This window comes from Myiozetetes cayanensis, unplaced genomic scaffold (genome assembly GCF_022539395.1).
Source record: "Myiozetetes cayanensis isolate MyiCay16 unplaced genomic scaffold, myiCay2020 scf5-8, whole genome shotgun sequence".
NCBI classification, from domain to species: Eukaryota; Metazoa; Chordata; class Aves; order Passeriformes; family Tyrannidae; genus Myiozetetes; species Myiozetetes cayanensis.
In genome coordinates, this window is record NW_026087742.1 from 36,060,936 (window position 1) to 36,076,259 (window position 15,324).

The 15,324-nt window shown below is 40.2% G+C and overlaps 1 protein-coding gene across 10 annotated transcripts in view; it reads left to right on the top strand.

The window, feature by feature from the left end:
* The window catches only part of FAT3 (FAT atypical cadherin 3), a 404,213-nt gene that overhangs the window by 346,374 nt on the left and 42,515 nt on the right, over positions 1-15,324 (top strand). For 9 of the 10 annotated variants that reach the window (XM_050331683.1, XM_050331681.1, XM_050331687.1 and 6 more), the window contains 6 exons: positions 3,348-3,737; positions 6,179-6,393; positions 7,201-7,338; positions 9,943-10,086; positions 10,631-10,828; positions 13,316-14,114. In XM_050331683.1, the coding sequence (XP_050187640.1) occupies positions 3,348-3,737; positions 6,179-6,393; positions 7,201-7,338; positions 9,943-10,086; positions 10,631-10,828; positions 13,316-14,114 (1,884 nt within the window). Of the gene's footprint in view, positions 1-3,347; positions 3,738-6,178; positions 6,394-7,200; positions 7,339-9,942; positions 10,087-10,630; positions 10,829-13,315; positions 14,115-15,324 lie in introns of those variants that run through there. The other variant, XR_007630830.1, reaches the window with a different exon arrangement.

The following is a 15,324-nucleotide window of genomic DNA, read 5'->3' on the forward strand; positions in this document are numbered from 1 at the left end:
GGAGCCAAATTATGCCAGGGGAGGTTTAGATTGAAGAGTAGAAAAAATTTCTGTACAGAAAGGGTTGTCAAACCTTGGAACAGGCTGCACAGGGAAGTGGTTGAATCACCGTCTCTGGAAGTATTTAAAAGACATGTAGACATGGCACTTTCGGACATGGTTTAGTGGTGGGCTTAGTAATGTTGGATCAGTGGTAGGACTCAATGATCTCAAAGGTCCTTTCTAACCTGAATGATTCTGTGATTCCATGCTTTAGGCAAGGAGGATATTGATAGTCCTGAATTACGAAGAGGAGTTGTTTTATATCACTGATGCTCTTTAAAGTAGCAATGACATAGAAGTTGTCATGATGTGCATGGCCCTTTGTTTTAGTACAGAAGAAACCAAGAAAAGAAACTTACTTGAAGGGTGGCATTTGAGGTACTAGATGTCTGTATGTTTTACAAGCTTTCCACACCAGAGATTTGGCAAAGGTCAGTCTTCTATCATATGCTAATACAAATCTAAATAGAAAATGTGCTTGCTTATTACTTTATTTAAAAAAAAATGTACTGCAATCCTCTTATGGTAATAGTGATTCCTGCAAAGACTTTCCATGTTGAAATAGCTTATGTTCATGATTGACACCTTTGAAATCTGAGAAGTTTAAGTGAGTAAGTGAGCTGACACAACACAGTTTGCAAACATTAATCCCCCAACAGCTGTGGGCAAGCAGTGTGGGAGGATTGTTCTCTTTACCAGTGCAGGAACCATGGTGTTGAAGCAGTTGTTTCCTTCTCACAGAAAGGATCTCCTTTATAGTCACAGTAGAATCTACCATTGTCTCTATGGCATGGATGCCATTGACACACATTGGTGGACACTTCTCTCAGCAGAGGGTAGCTTCTGGACTAAAGCATTTTTAATTTCAGTAGAAATAACTTCCTACTTCACCTTTGCCTCATGCCTATTCTTTTTTCCACCATTGGGTCAGGAAGCTGAGTGGAAACAGCTATTGATGTAACACAACACTTTCTTCAAAGTGCTGTTCCTGCCACAGTTTTTCACTGAATTAATTTTTCTCCTAAGAAGCAAGTATTAAATTCCACTCCACAAAACACTCTGTGAGAAAGTCAGCAGGCAGATAAGATCTACCTCTGTATTTCTCCATCTTTTTTTCTTCTGTCAGCATTCAGGCCAAAAGCCACCAAGGGTTGGTATCCTTATTCCAATTCAAGTCTTCTGACCTAATCTTCTTTCTTCTTTCTTGTGCCCAGGTATGCTGGGGTTTTGTGCTAGAGAAAAATGCAAATCAGACTAAGGCTCTCCTGCAGTCATAGATATATACGTGTGTAGAAGATGCATGTTAAGGCCCATGCTTCAGAGAAGTGTTTAAGAATATGTAGAAACTGGCAGATACCAAGAGTGACTGGAACAGAACACTAAATAGTTTTGCGTGTAAAACTTATGTGTAGGTTGGGTGTTCAACTGCATGCTCTGAATCGGGGGAGGGAGGGAAATCATATTTTTCAGCATCCCCAAGGCTGTATTTAATTGTTCTAGTCAGGTCTGTCCCTTTTTGTAAGTGGAAGTTCATGGAGGATTTCTAGCAGAAGGAGATCCTCCCCAGCTCAAAATGTAGACCAGCCAATCAGACCCTGAAAACCTTCCATTTCCTAGAGGGTTTTACTCCTTTTCCATGTTTGAGTTTGGTTATTGTCAGCTGACAGAGTATTTGCATGCATGCATCGAGAGGGTAAGGGAAGAGGTGAGCATGTGCTCCAGCAGCCGCAGGGTATTCAGAGCCGAGGCGTTTCAGCACGTGAAGGAATCTCTGACAGGTTCGTGGGTTGATCTCAGTTCCTCGTATGTAGGACAGGAGTCACCTCCTTCTCCACCTTGCTGTTTTGCTGAAGGAAGAACATTTTATTTTTCACATTTGAGATGCCATGGTGAATAGAGATGTTCTGTAGTGATTAAAAAAAAAAAAAAAAGTAAGAATCTGTTTTGTTGCAATATTTCAATTTAATTTGTTCCTTATTTTAAAGACATTTGGAAATTTGAAATATATTCTGTTGTCTCAAGCACTGCATAAAAACTTTATTCTCTTAAGAGGCCAAATAGTAATTCCTAATGCCCTGGGACTTTGTAGTTGTTCTGGCTTTTATGTGCATGTGATTGAAGAAAGAGTCTCCCAGCTCCCCCTTGTGTGGATGCTTGACTCCTGCTACGTCAAGCAGAAAACAACTGTGATTTGTGCTGCTTTTGATCAGACATTTCTACAACGCTTTGCTGCTGGAAAGCAGAATAATACTGTCACAAATTTTAAATTAACAAAATATGCCTAGAAGGGATTGGTAGCTCTTGTTCATCTGATTAATGTCAGACTTGTAAAGTCTGTTCTGCAACAAAACCAGCAGCAAATGCTCAAGTGAGAGATGTTAAAAACAGAGACTCTCCATTTTAGTGCATCTTTGTGTTTTAGTTATAATCTATTACTGAAGCACCCAGGACCAAATCACAAAATCAACTAGCATCAAGGGACTTGAATTAGCTTATATCTGTGTTCACTTTTAATTAGATTTGAAATGGCTATCCCACTGTAGTGCAGAAAGCAAGTCAGTACCATCCCCTCAGGCCTTATTACTGACAACAACCTTAGCACAGATCTGCATATTCAGCAGCTGGGTGAATAGGTGCTATGTATTGGGAAATACAGGCAGGATTTTAAAAACATAGGATGTATTTCATACAACTCAATTTTTGCTCTTGAGTTGGGGACTGAGGGAGTTTCCTTTCTAAAATGTTCATATCCTGGCAGGAGTTTTTGGATGCAACTTTTGCCTAACAGGTATCAACTTATGATAATATTTTGCTGCTCAACAGTGAAATCAAAGCAGCACTAGTAGCAAATATATTCTGTGCCACCTGATGTGTTTTTATGGGTTTATTTTTCCCTTATGTACATTTCTATTCCTCCAAGATGTTCTCTGAGACATTTCCAATTTCAGCACTCTGCCTGTCTCATCTAATTCAATTGAAAGCTCTTCTGAGCAAGGACCATATCTGGATTCTGCTTTCAAGTTTCATAACTCAGCAGTTCTGCAAAGTGATCTTTTTTTAAAAGTATCATGATGAGGGAAGGAACTTAACTTCTCCATGGGGATTTTTCACATGAGAAGAGCATATCTTGATCTCCTAAACTTTCATCAATACCATACTCACAGGCACTCCTACCTTCATTTGCTCCACTCCCATTGGAAATGGTCAGTCTGATAAGCAAATTTTACTTTGGGTTTCTGTTAGATGGGAAGAGGTTTTGTTTTCTTTATTTCACTGTATCATTTTCCCTTTTGCTTCTCTTTCAGGCGTGAACAGAAAGGTCAGCTATTCCCTGGCAGACTCTGCAGATGGTTACTTCTCAGTTGACCAGTCATCAGGAATCATTATTTTGGAGCATCCTCTTGATAGAGAGCTTCAGTCTTCCTATAACATCACTGTAAAGGCCTCAGATCAGAGCATTGTGCTGACCTTGTCCTCATTTGCCACCGTGACCATTACAGTGCTAGACATTAACGACAACCCCCCTGTGTTTGAAAGAAGAGATTATCTTGTTACAGTACCTGAGGACACCTCACCTGGCACTGAAGTCCTGTCTGTTTTTGCTACAAGCCAAGACATTGGTACTAATGCTGAAATTGCCTATCTCATCAGATCGGGGAATGAGAAAGGGAAGTTCAGGATTAACTCGAAAACAGGTTTGTAAAGTGGCTCTTAATTGTAATGCTAATTGAAAGCATCAGAAAAAGATGAATGCTTTCGGAAGGCTCTTGAACCAAAAGATTTCCAAGACCAGAGGCTCGCAACTTGTCAGTGTGGAATTAGCTACACAGTTAAAACTAATTTTAGGTTGAAGGGTGATGTCAATTACAATCATGCTTAGCTGCCCCAACTCAAGTGGAGAATACTTTTCTCCATTAGTATGTCTGTTGAAGTCAATGTAGATGTGACAGCACATTAGCCAAACTGTGCAACCCTTATGGGTCTGAATACTTACAATGTTTACTTGCTTACCAGCTAAGTACAGCCTCAACTGTCTGCACATTAGAAAGCATCAAACAGAGCTACCAAATAGGTGTCAGTCCTAACATGTGATTGCTATTTATGTAACTGTATGCAACATTCCTGACTTAAGTTGTTCTGACTTGTCTTTTCTGACAATTGACTTCAGCACTGATTTGGGCTGCGCTCTTTTTGGTTATACATCACCAATGTTAAAAATATACTGCTGCTTCTCTTTAAGAAATACCAAGAAAAACTATCATATTTGGTACAAATGGCTTGTTTTCTTCAAACTTCCTTAGTGGGGTATATTCTTTATCCTTATTAAGGTTTTAATCCATCACTATGGATTGAGCAATGCAATCGTGATTTTGAAAGCTGAAGGTAACACTTGAATGCAGCTGTAATAACCAGTAACCTGGAAATTCTCAAAATGATGCATTGTGTCATTTATATAGTTGTGTGCAAAATTCATTCTCCACTCTGCAGAGACCACTGCCTTACATGGAAGGGACTTAACATAACTGTGTGTTGTCTGTCATCTGCATAATGCTGATTAGGGCTAACAAAATTTAAATATAAATACGCCTAGACAGAGATACTTAACTTCACAATTGATAATGAAGCCAAGGAAATAAATCAATAAAAACCCATAATGAACTTTAATCACACAGGGGAAAAAAACCCCAAAACTAAAAGTATATAGTATTCATTAATGTGTGACAGCTCTGTTATTATCAGTTTAGAGGAAGGAGCTCAGTTTCTAGACAGCCAGGTGGTGATGTAGCATGTCTGATCAGAGCTTGAAAAATAATGTCCTTCACACCATTTATCAGCGAGAACTCTCTGCTAGCCACTTGGAAGCTTCTCTTCAGGGCTCCTGCTTTCAGCACATTGTGCTGAAAGGTAAAATTCATTTGGAGAGAACCCAGACAAGATTAAGAGGAATGATCTGAGGTCTGTAAAATGTGACTTACGAGGACAGACTGAAGGAATTGAGGCTGTTTAAGCTGGAAAAAAGAAGACATGCTGTTAGTATTCAGGCCTGTAAAAAGTACCTATATAGTGGAGGGGAATAAACTATTCTCCATGCCCAGTCATGGGTTGTGAATGGGTTTAAATTGCATTTGGATTATTTTGGTTAAACAATAGGAAGAAATTCCTAATTGTAATGATGGTTAAGTGCTGAAATACATTTCGTAAGAAGGTTAGGAAACTGATGTTGCTGAAGGTTTATGTTAGAGATGAGTTAATTCAAGAATTCAAGAATGATCAGGTTGAGCTGACCTACGCTGGGCAGCAGCTGGGCTAAATGGCCTTTAAGCCCCACACATACCTGCTTCTGGTGTGTCTGTATTGAAAAGGATTTGGCTTGCCAAGGTTCAGGGTTTTCTTTTAAGTCTTTCCTGCCGTGCCTGGTATTGCCTCCTTCAAGGCATCACTAGTAATCTGTGCACAACCCACTCCACCTTCTTGTTAAGGTTATGGGAACAAAGTGGAGAGCTTGCATAGAAATAATTTCTGTTCTAGAGGGAGTCGGGGTGCATGGAGTGAATCAAGTTACAGAGAATCTTAATTTTGGTTGTGTGGTAAAGTAACGCAAAATTTATAAAACCTAGTTGAGCGGGAAAGTCTCTGTTTAATCACATAATTGGTAGACAACTGATTTCTCAAAGGTATTCATATCCCATTCATTTGTATTTAATTCGTGAGAAGTTAATTGTGTGGGAGTGAATTTCTGTTGACTTGTCAGGGCTAATTTCCAGAGTCGACATCCAGTTCTCCCAAAGGCTCTGTGCATGAGATGGTAAATGGATGGATATGGCCCCCACTTCTTCATCTATGATACTCATATAATGAAGGTTATTTTCAGGAGAAGCCATTCATTGCTTCATGCCTTGTAAAGGTCCTTTCTGCAGAGGCAACCCAAATGCAATTGGCGTCATTCTTTAATCAAATGACAGCAGTAGAAACCTGAAAAAAGCATTTTTATTGGATTGGGCAGTCTTACAGTTAGTGTTGTATGTGTGCCATGGTGATAAATAGCATGCTGTACTGTTTACTACAGTCAAATCCCTTATTCCATGGCATTATTTGTTTTTTGCTGGCTGTTGACTTTCCCTCCTTTGCTTCAAAGGAGTGATTTCCATTTTTGAAGCTTTGGATTTTGAATCCTGTAAGGATTTCTACTTAGTAGTGGAAGCAAAAGATGGAGGTACTCCAGCCCTGAGTGCCGTTACAACTGTAAACATAAACGTGACAGATGTCAATGACAACGCTCCAAAATTCAGCCAGGAGGTCTACAGTGCAGTCATCAGCGAGGATGCAGCCGTCGGGGACTCGGTGATATTGGTGAGTGAGGCCATCAGAGGGGTTTAGGTGGGGCGAAGCCCTCTGCCACATGACCCTTCCTAAAATACTGCTACACTGGTTAATAATGATAATTACCACATCCTGAATCCCCCAAACTGTTCTCTAGCCAATACTCTGCATTTACTACTGCTTTCCAGGCTGCTGTAAGTTTCTCCCCAAAAGACAGTAGTAGTAGTAGTACTGAGTATTTCTTTTAAACCTCTATATGCTGTCAAAGAGCAATGACATATCCAAGGCATATTCAAGGCATTGCATTTCATGAGTCAGCTAGAAACAAATGGGTTTTAATAGAAAGGCGGAATTCAGCTTTTCAGAAAGTAAAATCACAGAATCAGAATCACAGAATGGCCAAGTTTGGAAGGGACCTTAAAGATCAGTCTAGTTCCAACCCCCGTGCTATGGACAGAGATGCCTTTCGCTACACCAGAGTTCAGAGCTCAGAGCTCCAAATAGATAGTATCTGTGTAGTCTGGAATGCAGTGTGTCATACCCAAACCTCCCAATACTCTGATTTTGCTAGTTGTAGATTCAGAAAGAAAGTGTTATATAGAATATTAAGATTAAAATATTCTGTATTTCTTAGGGCTATAATTTTGAGAAGGTCCAAGGAGAGCCTCCTATCAAAAACTGATTAGATTTGTGCTTGTTGCTGTAGAGGTGTGCAGTTCAGGTGTAACTAATCTGACGGAATATGAAGTCTAAGTTTTTGGAGTGTTGAGCAATTAATGTATCATACAGATCACTTAATATTTGTTTTGCTAATTTTTACTCTTCTCTCAAAAAAAGTTGATAGCAGAAGATCTGGACAGTCCTCCCAATGGCCAGATTCATTTTTCCATAGTGAATGGGGATCAAGACAATGAATTTTCTGTTGATCCTGTTTTGGGACTCGTGAAGGTTAAAAAGAAACTGGATAGAGAAAGGGTAAGACATGTGGAACTTCTTAAATTGCAATGACTTACAGATGTGCATCCGTCTTTGCTTGTCTGCTAGCTTGTGTTGAAGGAGTTTCTTTTATACTCTACAGCGATCAGTCTGAGATGCTCCAACCGGTCTTTCTAATGTTTTCCCACTTCTTTCCATGCCAGCCCTCTCCCTAACCCTATCTACAAGCCAACTGTTCTGCTACCCTTCCCATCCTGCACCAACAGAGCAGCTGAGGTCAGATGAGGGGGAAAAAGACAACAGTGGATTTCTCCTGTGGTACCAGTGGCAGCTGTCGCTGCCTTCCCTCTCCTGCACGTGCAAGCACACACATGCAGCTGTGTGTGCAACAGAGAGATTACAACATACTCCAGATTGTGGCACCGAGCTGAGACCTCAGGCTTTAATTAGTGCTCTGCAAAACGTGTCATTGGGGAGGGGATGTTTTGAAGTGGCCAGGCTGAACCAAAAGTGAAAGAGTGCTTCATTAACAGATTCTGCTGCTTTGTTTGCTCACTCCATTATTCATTCAGGATTATTTATCACCATTTTGCCATAGCTAGCAATTAGCAGCTTTTGGAAAAAAAACAAACAAATGCAGTTGCCTGTGCTGCTAGCTGGGCAGGAGAGTGCTAAATGGCTTCAGAAATGCTTCCTGCCTCCCAGCAATGCATCCATGAAACTGGAGAAGCAGATTGCTACCCTCAGAATAAAGGCTCAGCTGGAAAAGCTCTTTACTGGAAGCAAAGCTACTGTTTAGAATAGTGGCAAATATCCTTTCTGTATTATCACAAAGGCAGTATTAAATTGTCAGTATTTGGTTGCGGAATGACTTTATCAGAGATTGTCGAGGACAGGAAAGTAACAATGGCTGTGCCTGTTACAAATTGACTGTAATAAAAGCACAGGCTTAATTTCTTAAGGTGACTTTTTTTAGTTCCTGAAGCGCACTCATGTACAGCTACATTTAGATACACACATTTCCCTTCACCACCATCAGCAAGTTTAATGCCATCTCTGTTAGATCTGTATTTTCCAAAGTTTCACTCTTGAAATAAGCTGTGATACTGTCTTTTTCTTTACTTCCTTGGCACATTTCCTAGACACAGGTGTTTCTGACCCCTTCAGGGAGAACGATACATGATGCCCCATCTGCTGCAGATTCCCAAAGGCAGTGCTGACTCCCAGGTTTTAGTGGTTTAAGGAAACTCATTTCCAGAGCTGTAATCACATAGAGACCATGACTTTTGCCATCTACCTTCCTGGGATACATTGAAATGAAAGCAAACAGTGCAAAAAAATGGGAAAGGGCTTACAAAACTGTCCATCTTGTCTTTAGCTAGGGGTAGAAATTACAGTTAAAAAAAAAATACTAATTATCTGTCTCAAGTTTCTTGACTTCCCTTAATGCAGGATTCCTCTTCCCTCCTGTGTCACTATGCCCCATCAAATTACAGTCTTTCTCCTCCATACAACCCCCTAAAAAACATGTTCCCTTTTTCTTTATGTTGGTCCTACATCCCAGAAGAGCCCCCCTTATTTTGTGTGCTTAATCTGTACTCCTTCCTACTACCAGGAATTTTATTTTTTTAGTGGATTTGGATTTCCTTCTCCCTGCCTCCTCCAGAAAAAGCCCTGTTGACATTATCTTGTTCCCCTCTGCAGGGCCATATTTTTTCCCTTTCCAGCTCTGCACTGAGAGGGTGAAGCAGAGTGTTGTATCTGGCACATTTTGCCCTTTGCTCAACTCTACTGTAGAAGGATTCAGGGGCAGATGTGTCAGCAGCTTTCCCTGGGGAGCAGGGAGCAATATACAGTAAAAAGCAGTTGTAAGACCTAAGGAGGCCAGCATAAGGATGCAGTTCAGAAAATCCAACTGTCATCCATAAACTGTGAATAGACAGAGCTTTTGCAAGTTGTCACATATGCTCACACCTCACACATGGGCACATGTAGAGGGCCCATGGATGATGCACTGGACTGCCCGCACTGTGCTGAGTAGTTTGTGTCTGTTGCAAACAAGACGGCTCAAGCCCCCTTATCTTCTCCTGAATGGTGGATAATATTCTGTTGCTGCAGAGACTGTTGTCCCTGGTACTCCTAAATGTTTCCTAGTGTGTTTAAGCCAACTGCTTGTGAACTTTTTCTTGGCTCTCCATCTGTGTGTTAGAAACGTGTGTCAAACTGATGCTGGCTCTAATAAGCAATTTATATAATATCCTGGAGACCAACCATAAGATAAATAGAATCAGGTCACATATCCCAGCTGACACCTAGGAGAGATGAAAGTGTAAGCCACAGTACTAATAGCTTAGTTCAGATATTATCTGTTGTTTATTTTTTGTCTGCCCCTTTTTTCAGGAATGTATTATCTGATACAGTTATTTTAATACAATGAAGCTGCTATGTTTATTGATAGCCTTATAAAACAGAAGTTGGGACACAGTGTGGCAATAAACAGGATAATGTTATACTACGGGCAGGAAGGTAATGAGGCCAAGCAGCTTTCCTTGGAATATGGAAGGTGGTGCATTGGATGTAAAGAAACAGGGTTGAAATTTAGGACCGCTTTCACAATGATTTAATGTTTTCACCTTTTTGCAGATATCTGGCTATTCATTAGTTATCCAAGCAAGAGACAGTGGCACCCCTCCTTTGTCTTCATCTGTGACGGTCAATGTGGACATTTCTGATGTGAACGATAACAGCCCTGTATTTACTCCAGCTAACTACACAGCTGTAATTCAAGTAAGTTTATCCTGTACATCAAAAACTTCTCTGACTTTTAAAATGCAGGAGCATTTGGTTTCAGTTAAGTAGTTTTTGATGATCTATCTGCAAAAGATGTATCAAGGGATCTTATCTAAAAGAAAGGATAAACAAATTTTTTTTAAGTCTTTGGTAAGTTTCTGTTTTCTGAGGCTCCTTAACCACAGCATCTGACACACATTTTATTGTTCATCCCTGTTGCACCCTGTCCTCAAAATGTCTGCTCTGGAATAAGTTCACCTTTCTTTACACCTTGTTCTGGATGTGAGCCTTAACTGTTAGACAGACCTGATCAGACACAGTATCAGGCAGAGCTCAGCAGTCCGTGGAAGTGTGATGGGTACCTTAATTTCTGCTACTGGTCCGTGGGGCATAAGCAGGGTCAAATAAGTGCGGGTTGTGAAACACCATCTTGTCCAAAGAGCATTCAGTTGAATATTCTCAATAGCAAAATGTGGTATTTTATAATTGAGATATGTATCATTTTAATCCTTTTCTTTATACGCTGTGTATATGTGTAAAGGAAAATAAACCAGTGGGCACAAGCATTTTGCAGCTGGTAGTGACAGACAAAGACTCTTTTCACAATGGCCCCCCTTTTACCTTCACCATCCTCACTGGCAATGAAGAAGAGGAGTTTACACTGGACCCTCACGGCGTTTTAAGGTCTGCAGTCATCTTCAAGCACATGGTCTCAACTGAATATGTGCTCTGCGTGCAGGTATGTCTTGATTTTTACATCTGCACAGAAACAAAAAACCCCTCATAGTTGTAGGTAACCTGTACATTGCCTCTATGGGTTTTTTAATTGACCGTATTCTATGAGTAAATACCACACATTCCGGTTTACAAATTCACAATATGGTGTATTTCCTTTGATGTTCAAAAACCTGATTTCATATAAATATAAATAAGTAGCCAACCACCTTTCCAATTTCCTTGGCATGAAATGAATTTTCTGAGCAGCGACCGTTATGGTTTAAGATTTTCATCATTTTTTTTCTGTAGCTAAGCAAGGAAAATAAGCAAAAATGCATTATATACATATAAATATACCACAGAACAAGTGACAGCAAAATACTCTTCTAGGAAGGAAAATCACTTCTGCTTTTAAGTCATAAATTTAATCATAAATTTTTGGAAGCCTTCCAAGAATTCATGAAATCACATTTCCAAGGTCATCTTAGCCTTTAAAGAATGTAAAAATAAGACATTCAATAGAAGTCCAGCTCAAACTTAGCTGTAGAGTAATTGTTGAGAAGCTTTGTAACCAGGGTAATTTTGATTACCAAAACTAGTAAATCCAAAAGTAATTTGTCCACATTTCTCAGGCCTGACAGAGAAGATGTATTAGGGTAAATATGCAAGTCTAGGGAACGAACTACACCCTTTCATTGAAATGAGTCATGATCCTATAAGATGCTTTTGAAGTGCGTTCTTCCTCCACTTGCCTTGCTGGGGTTGATGTCTCTAAATACAGCCTATTTGCTCCTTTACAAGTACATTTAATGCTGTTCATAGCAATAACATCCTTAGTTACAATTGTTAGTTACGATTCAAAAAAATATAAGCTCTGGTGCTAATTAACCATTCAAATTCAAGTTTTGCAAGTTTGCCATTTAACGTATCTGAAACCTTTTTTTTAGCCTTGTAGCAATATAAAAAATCCTCACCTTTCTTTCTTACCATGCCTTCATCCTAAAATATCCTGCTTTCAGGGTAATTTGCTAGCCAAAGTTCTAGTATAGCCAAAACTGAGCACGAGAGTTAAATCTAAGCAGCATCCTCCAGCTTTAAAGATCCAAATATTTCATATAAATGAAATATTAGACAGACCACTGTGTCTGAGATGCACCAAAATGCTCAGAAAACCATTCTGTTGGATTTTGGAGGCATAATTTCTCCCAATATTATTTTCTTTAGGGATTTCTGCAGTGAAAACATATTTTATAGTTTCCTGTTGTGCATAGACCATAGAAATGCTTCTTTCCATTCATATGTGCCAGAGTACTGCTTTCTCCTTTCCACCATCAGGTTCCTTCTCTGTGTTAGGTTTTTTAAGAAGTAATGTTAAAATGGAAACTGGAAGGGGATGTAACCTCTGTGCACATATATGTGTATTTGCACACATATATATAAAATCTTATTTTAAATGCTCCACCAAGCTCTTTAAGGAGTGAAGATGAATGAATTTTAGGGTGTCTTAGAGTTATTAATCCATACATAGTAACGCCCATACTGTTGTCATCCTGTCATTTTTTTTCTTCAACTTGTAAATTTTCCTTCTCGTGTCCAAATATGAAGATCTTTGGACATGTGCTACATCTCTGCCCAGTGGTAGTTCAGCCTTCTGTTCTTCTCTGGAGCAAGTAAATGTGTGGAGCAGTATATCTGAATAGTGACTTCAATGAAACATTTTTCTTAGTGTAGGAAAGGGCACTGATTCAGGTTTGCACACCTTTCTGTCAAAACGGCCTTGGGGTTTTTGTCATACTTGCTCTTTTGCTCTCTATAAAAAAAAAAGGTGCAAATGATGCTATTATATGTGCTCTGGGTCATACAGTCATCTGTCCAAGTGCAGTGCTGCTCTCATATTTTATCGTTAGCAACAGCACAAGCACCTATTTCATTTTTGGAGGATGATAAATTTTATTTATGTCAAGCATGTTTCTTGATTGCTTCAGGTAAAGTAGTACAGAGTGCTGTAGAAAAATTCTGAACTCTCTCACATCCACACTAGCTAAGCAGGGTCTGAAATGCTTTGGAGCACACCAAGCAATGTAGAAAGCTGGTATTTCACTGGACTTCAGTCCCTTCCCGGGATAGAAGTGAGTCCAGACTCCATTTGGTGCAGAATAACACATTGTTGGTATATTCTCCATTGTAAAGATGACAAGTGATAGCTGTGGGATCCTGGGAACGTTGCAGTTTGAGTAATGAGACAATCTACTGACACATTTCTCTATGCAATCCATTTAGAGATCTCTGCTTCCCTAAAGAGTTTCTAAGTTCCACTGCTAGAAATGGCTGAGATATTTCTTTGCATATGTATTTTGCAAATACATTTGGGAAGTTCTTCTGGGAGGTCTTCAGAATTACTGATGATGCGAAAATATACATAGCAAGAAGTTGTGGTTGTAGGCTGTGTTCTATGTGTGTTTTATTTCTGGATTTATTTTTTTATTTTATTTTTTCTAAATTAAATTAGGCAAAGGACTCTGGGAAGCCCCAGCAGGTTTCCCACACCTACGTTCAGGTGAGGGTTATTGAAGAAAGCATTCACAAACCAACTGCCATTCCACTGGAGATTTTCATTGTCACCATGGAAGATGATTTTCCTGGGGGAGTCATTGGGAAAATCCATGCCACAGATCAGGATGTGTATGATGTCCTCACATACACACTAAAATCAGAGCAGAAAAGTTTGTTCAAGGTCAACAGCCATGATGGGAAGATCATTGCCCTCGGAGGGCTCGATAACGGCAAGTATATCCTAAATGTCTCTGTCAGCGATGGCCGTTTCCAGGTACCCATCGATGTTGTGGTCCATGTGGAGCAATTGCTACAAGAAATGCTGCAGAACACAGTCACCATTCGTTTCGAGAACGTTTCCCCGGAAGACTTCGTGGGCCTTCACATGCATGGGTTCAGGCGTACCTTGCGAAACGCGGTGCTCTCCCAAAAACAAGACAGCCTACACATCATCAGCATTCAGCCAGTGGCAGGCAGCAATCAGCTTGACATGCTGTTTGCAGTTCAGATACACAGTGGTGGTTTCTATAAGCCTGCCTATTTGATTCAGAAGCTTACCAATGCGAGGAGACACTTGGAAAATGTGATTCGTATTTCTGCTATCTTGGAGAAGAATTGCTCTGGACTGGATTGTCACGAACAACACTGTGAGCAAAGTCTGTCCATTGATTCACATTCCCTGATGACCTATAGCACGGCACGAATTAGTTTTGTGTGTCCCCGCTTTTACAGGAATGTGCGCTGCATGTGCAATGGTGAGTACTGCTCCCTCTTCCCCTCCCATCTTTGCATATTATGTGATAGGATCCATTTTATTCCTCTGACACAGATTAGAAGGGGCATTTCAATTCAGTCCGCTAAAGCATGACTGGCTGATGCGTTGTGGGAATTGATTTCTCAGGCTCAGGAAGAATTGTTCGTGTTTACTGATGTAAATGGAAGTTTATGAACTTTGGCCTTTTACGACAAAGACTGCTTTCCTGGAGGCTCCGTAATCAGAGCCATCAACCAGCTTCCAGGGGAGGGGAAGGAATGGGAGAGGGAGAGGAGAGCAAGGCATGTGTTCTCCCACTCAGTTGGTGCCACCACTGGAATAAACCTGGAGTCTGACCATAGCAGAGCAGTCTGGTCCGCAGCGATGCACCAGCAGTCTCCAAGGAAAAGCACCCCTGACCTAAGGCAGGCAGGTGGAAAGGCTATTTTCAGTCCTGTTTTTGCAGGGAGGCATGATAACCAGTGAAGTATTTTATTAGCAATTCCTGACCTTTAATGCTGCAACAGGGGACAGGGTGAGTTTTAGGCTACTCCACTTTCGGCAGAGATTTCATGGGCATATGACAAATAGACTCAAGAGCCAGTCTTCCGTATGATTCTGCACTTGGATTTTAAAACCTTAGGCAGTTATAATACTAGCTCTGTTTCTTTTGTTTGCCAGGCCATTTGCTCCTCATTCCACTTCATTTAAGAGCAGAAAAAAAAAGCTGCTGTAAAATCAATACATCTTAAGTTTCCCTCATCTTAAGCACACATGCACATACACACCGAGCAGGACAAGAATTCAGCAGCCATGTCTCTCAATAACCAACCTCTGTTTCTGCAGCAGTCGGCAGAGCTTCATGTTTTACCGCTGACCTCAGTGGGGATGAAAATAGGCATAAATTGCATAAAACTTAACCAGAAATCATTTTTTCCTGCGGCACATGAATAATAATGCCATAGAGGTTCAATTCTGTAAAAAATACTATACCTTTATATCTGAGGTACGTTCAAGAGTAGACTATCTGGTCAATTTTTAAGTAATAGTGGTTTAGGTTTCAAATAGACATGTCTGTTACAAAAATAGTCAGCATTTTGTTACACATGAAAGTCTCTGAAATAAGAATTTTCACAGGTTTAAAAGGGACAATGCTGCAATATCCTCCAGGCAAGTCCAGGAACCAGTGCTGAAACACTGTCTGCAAAATA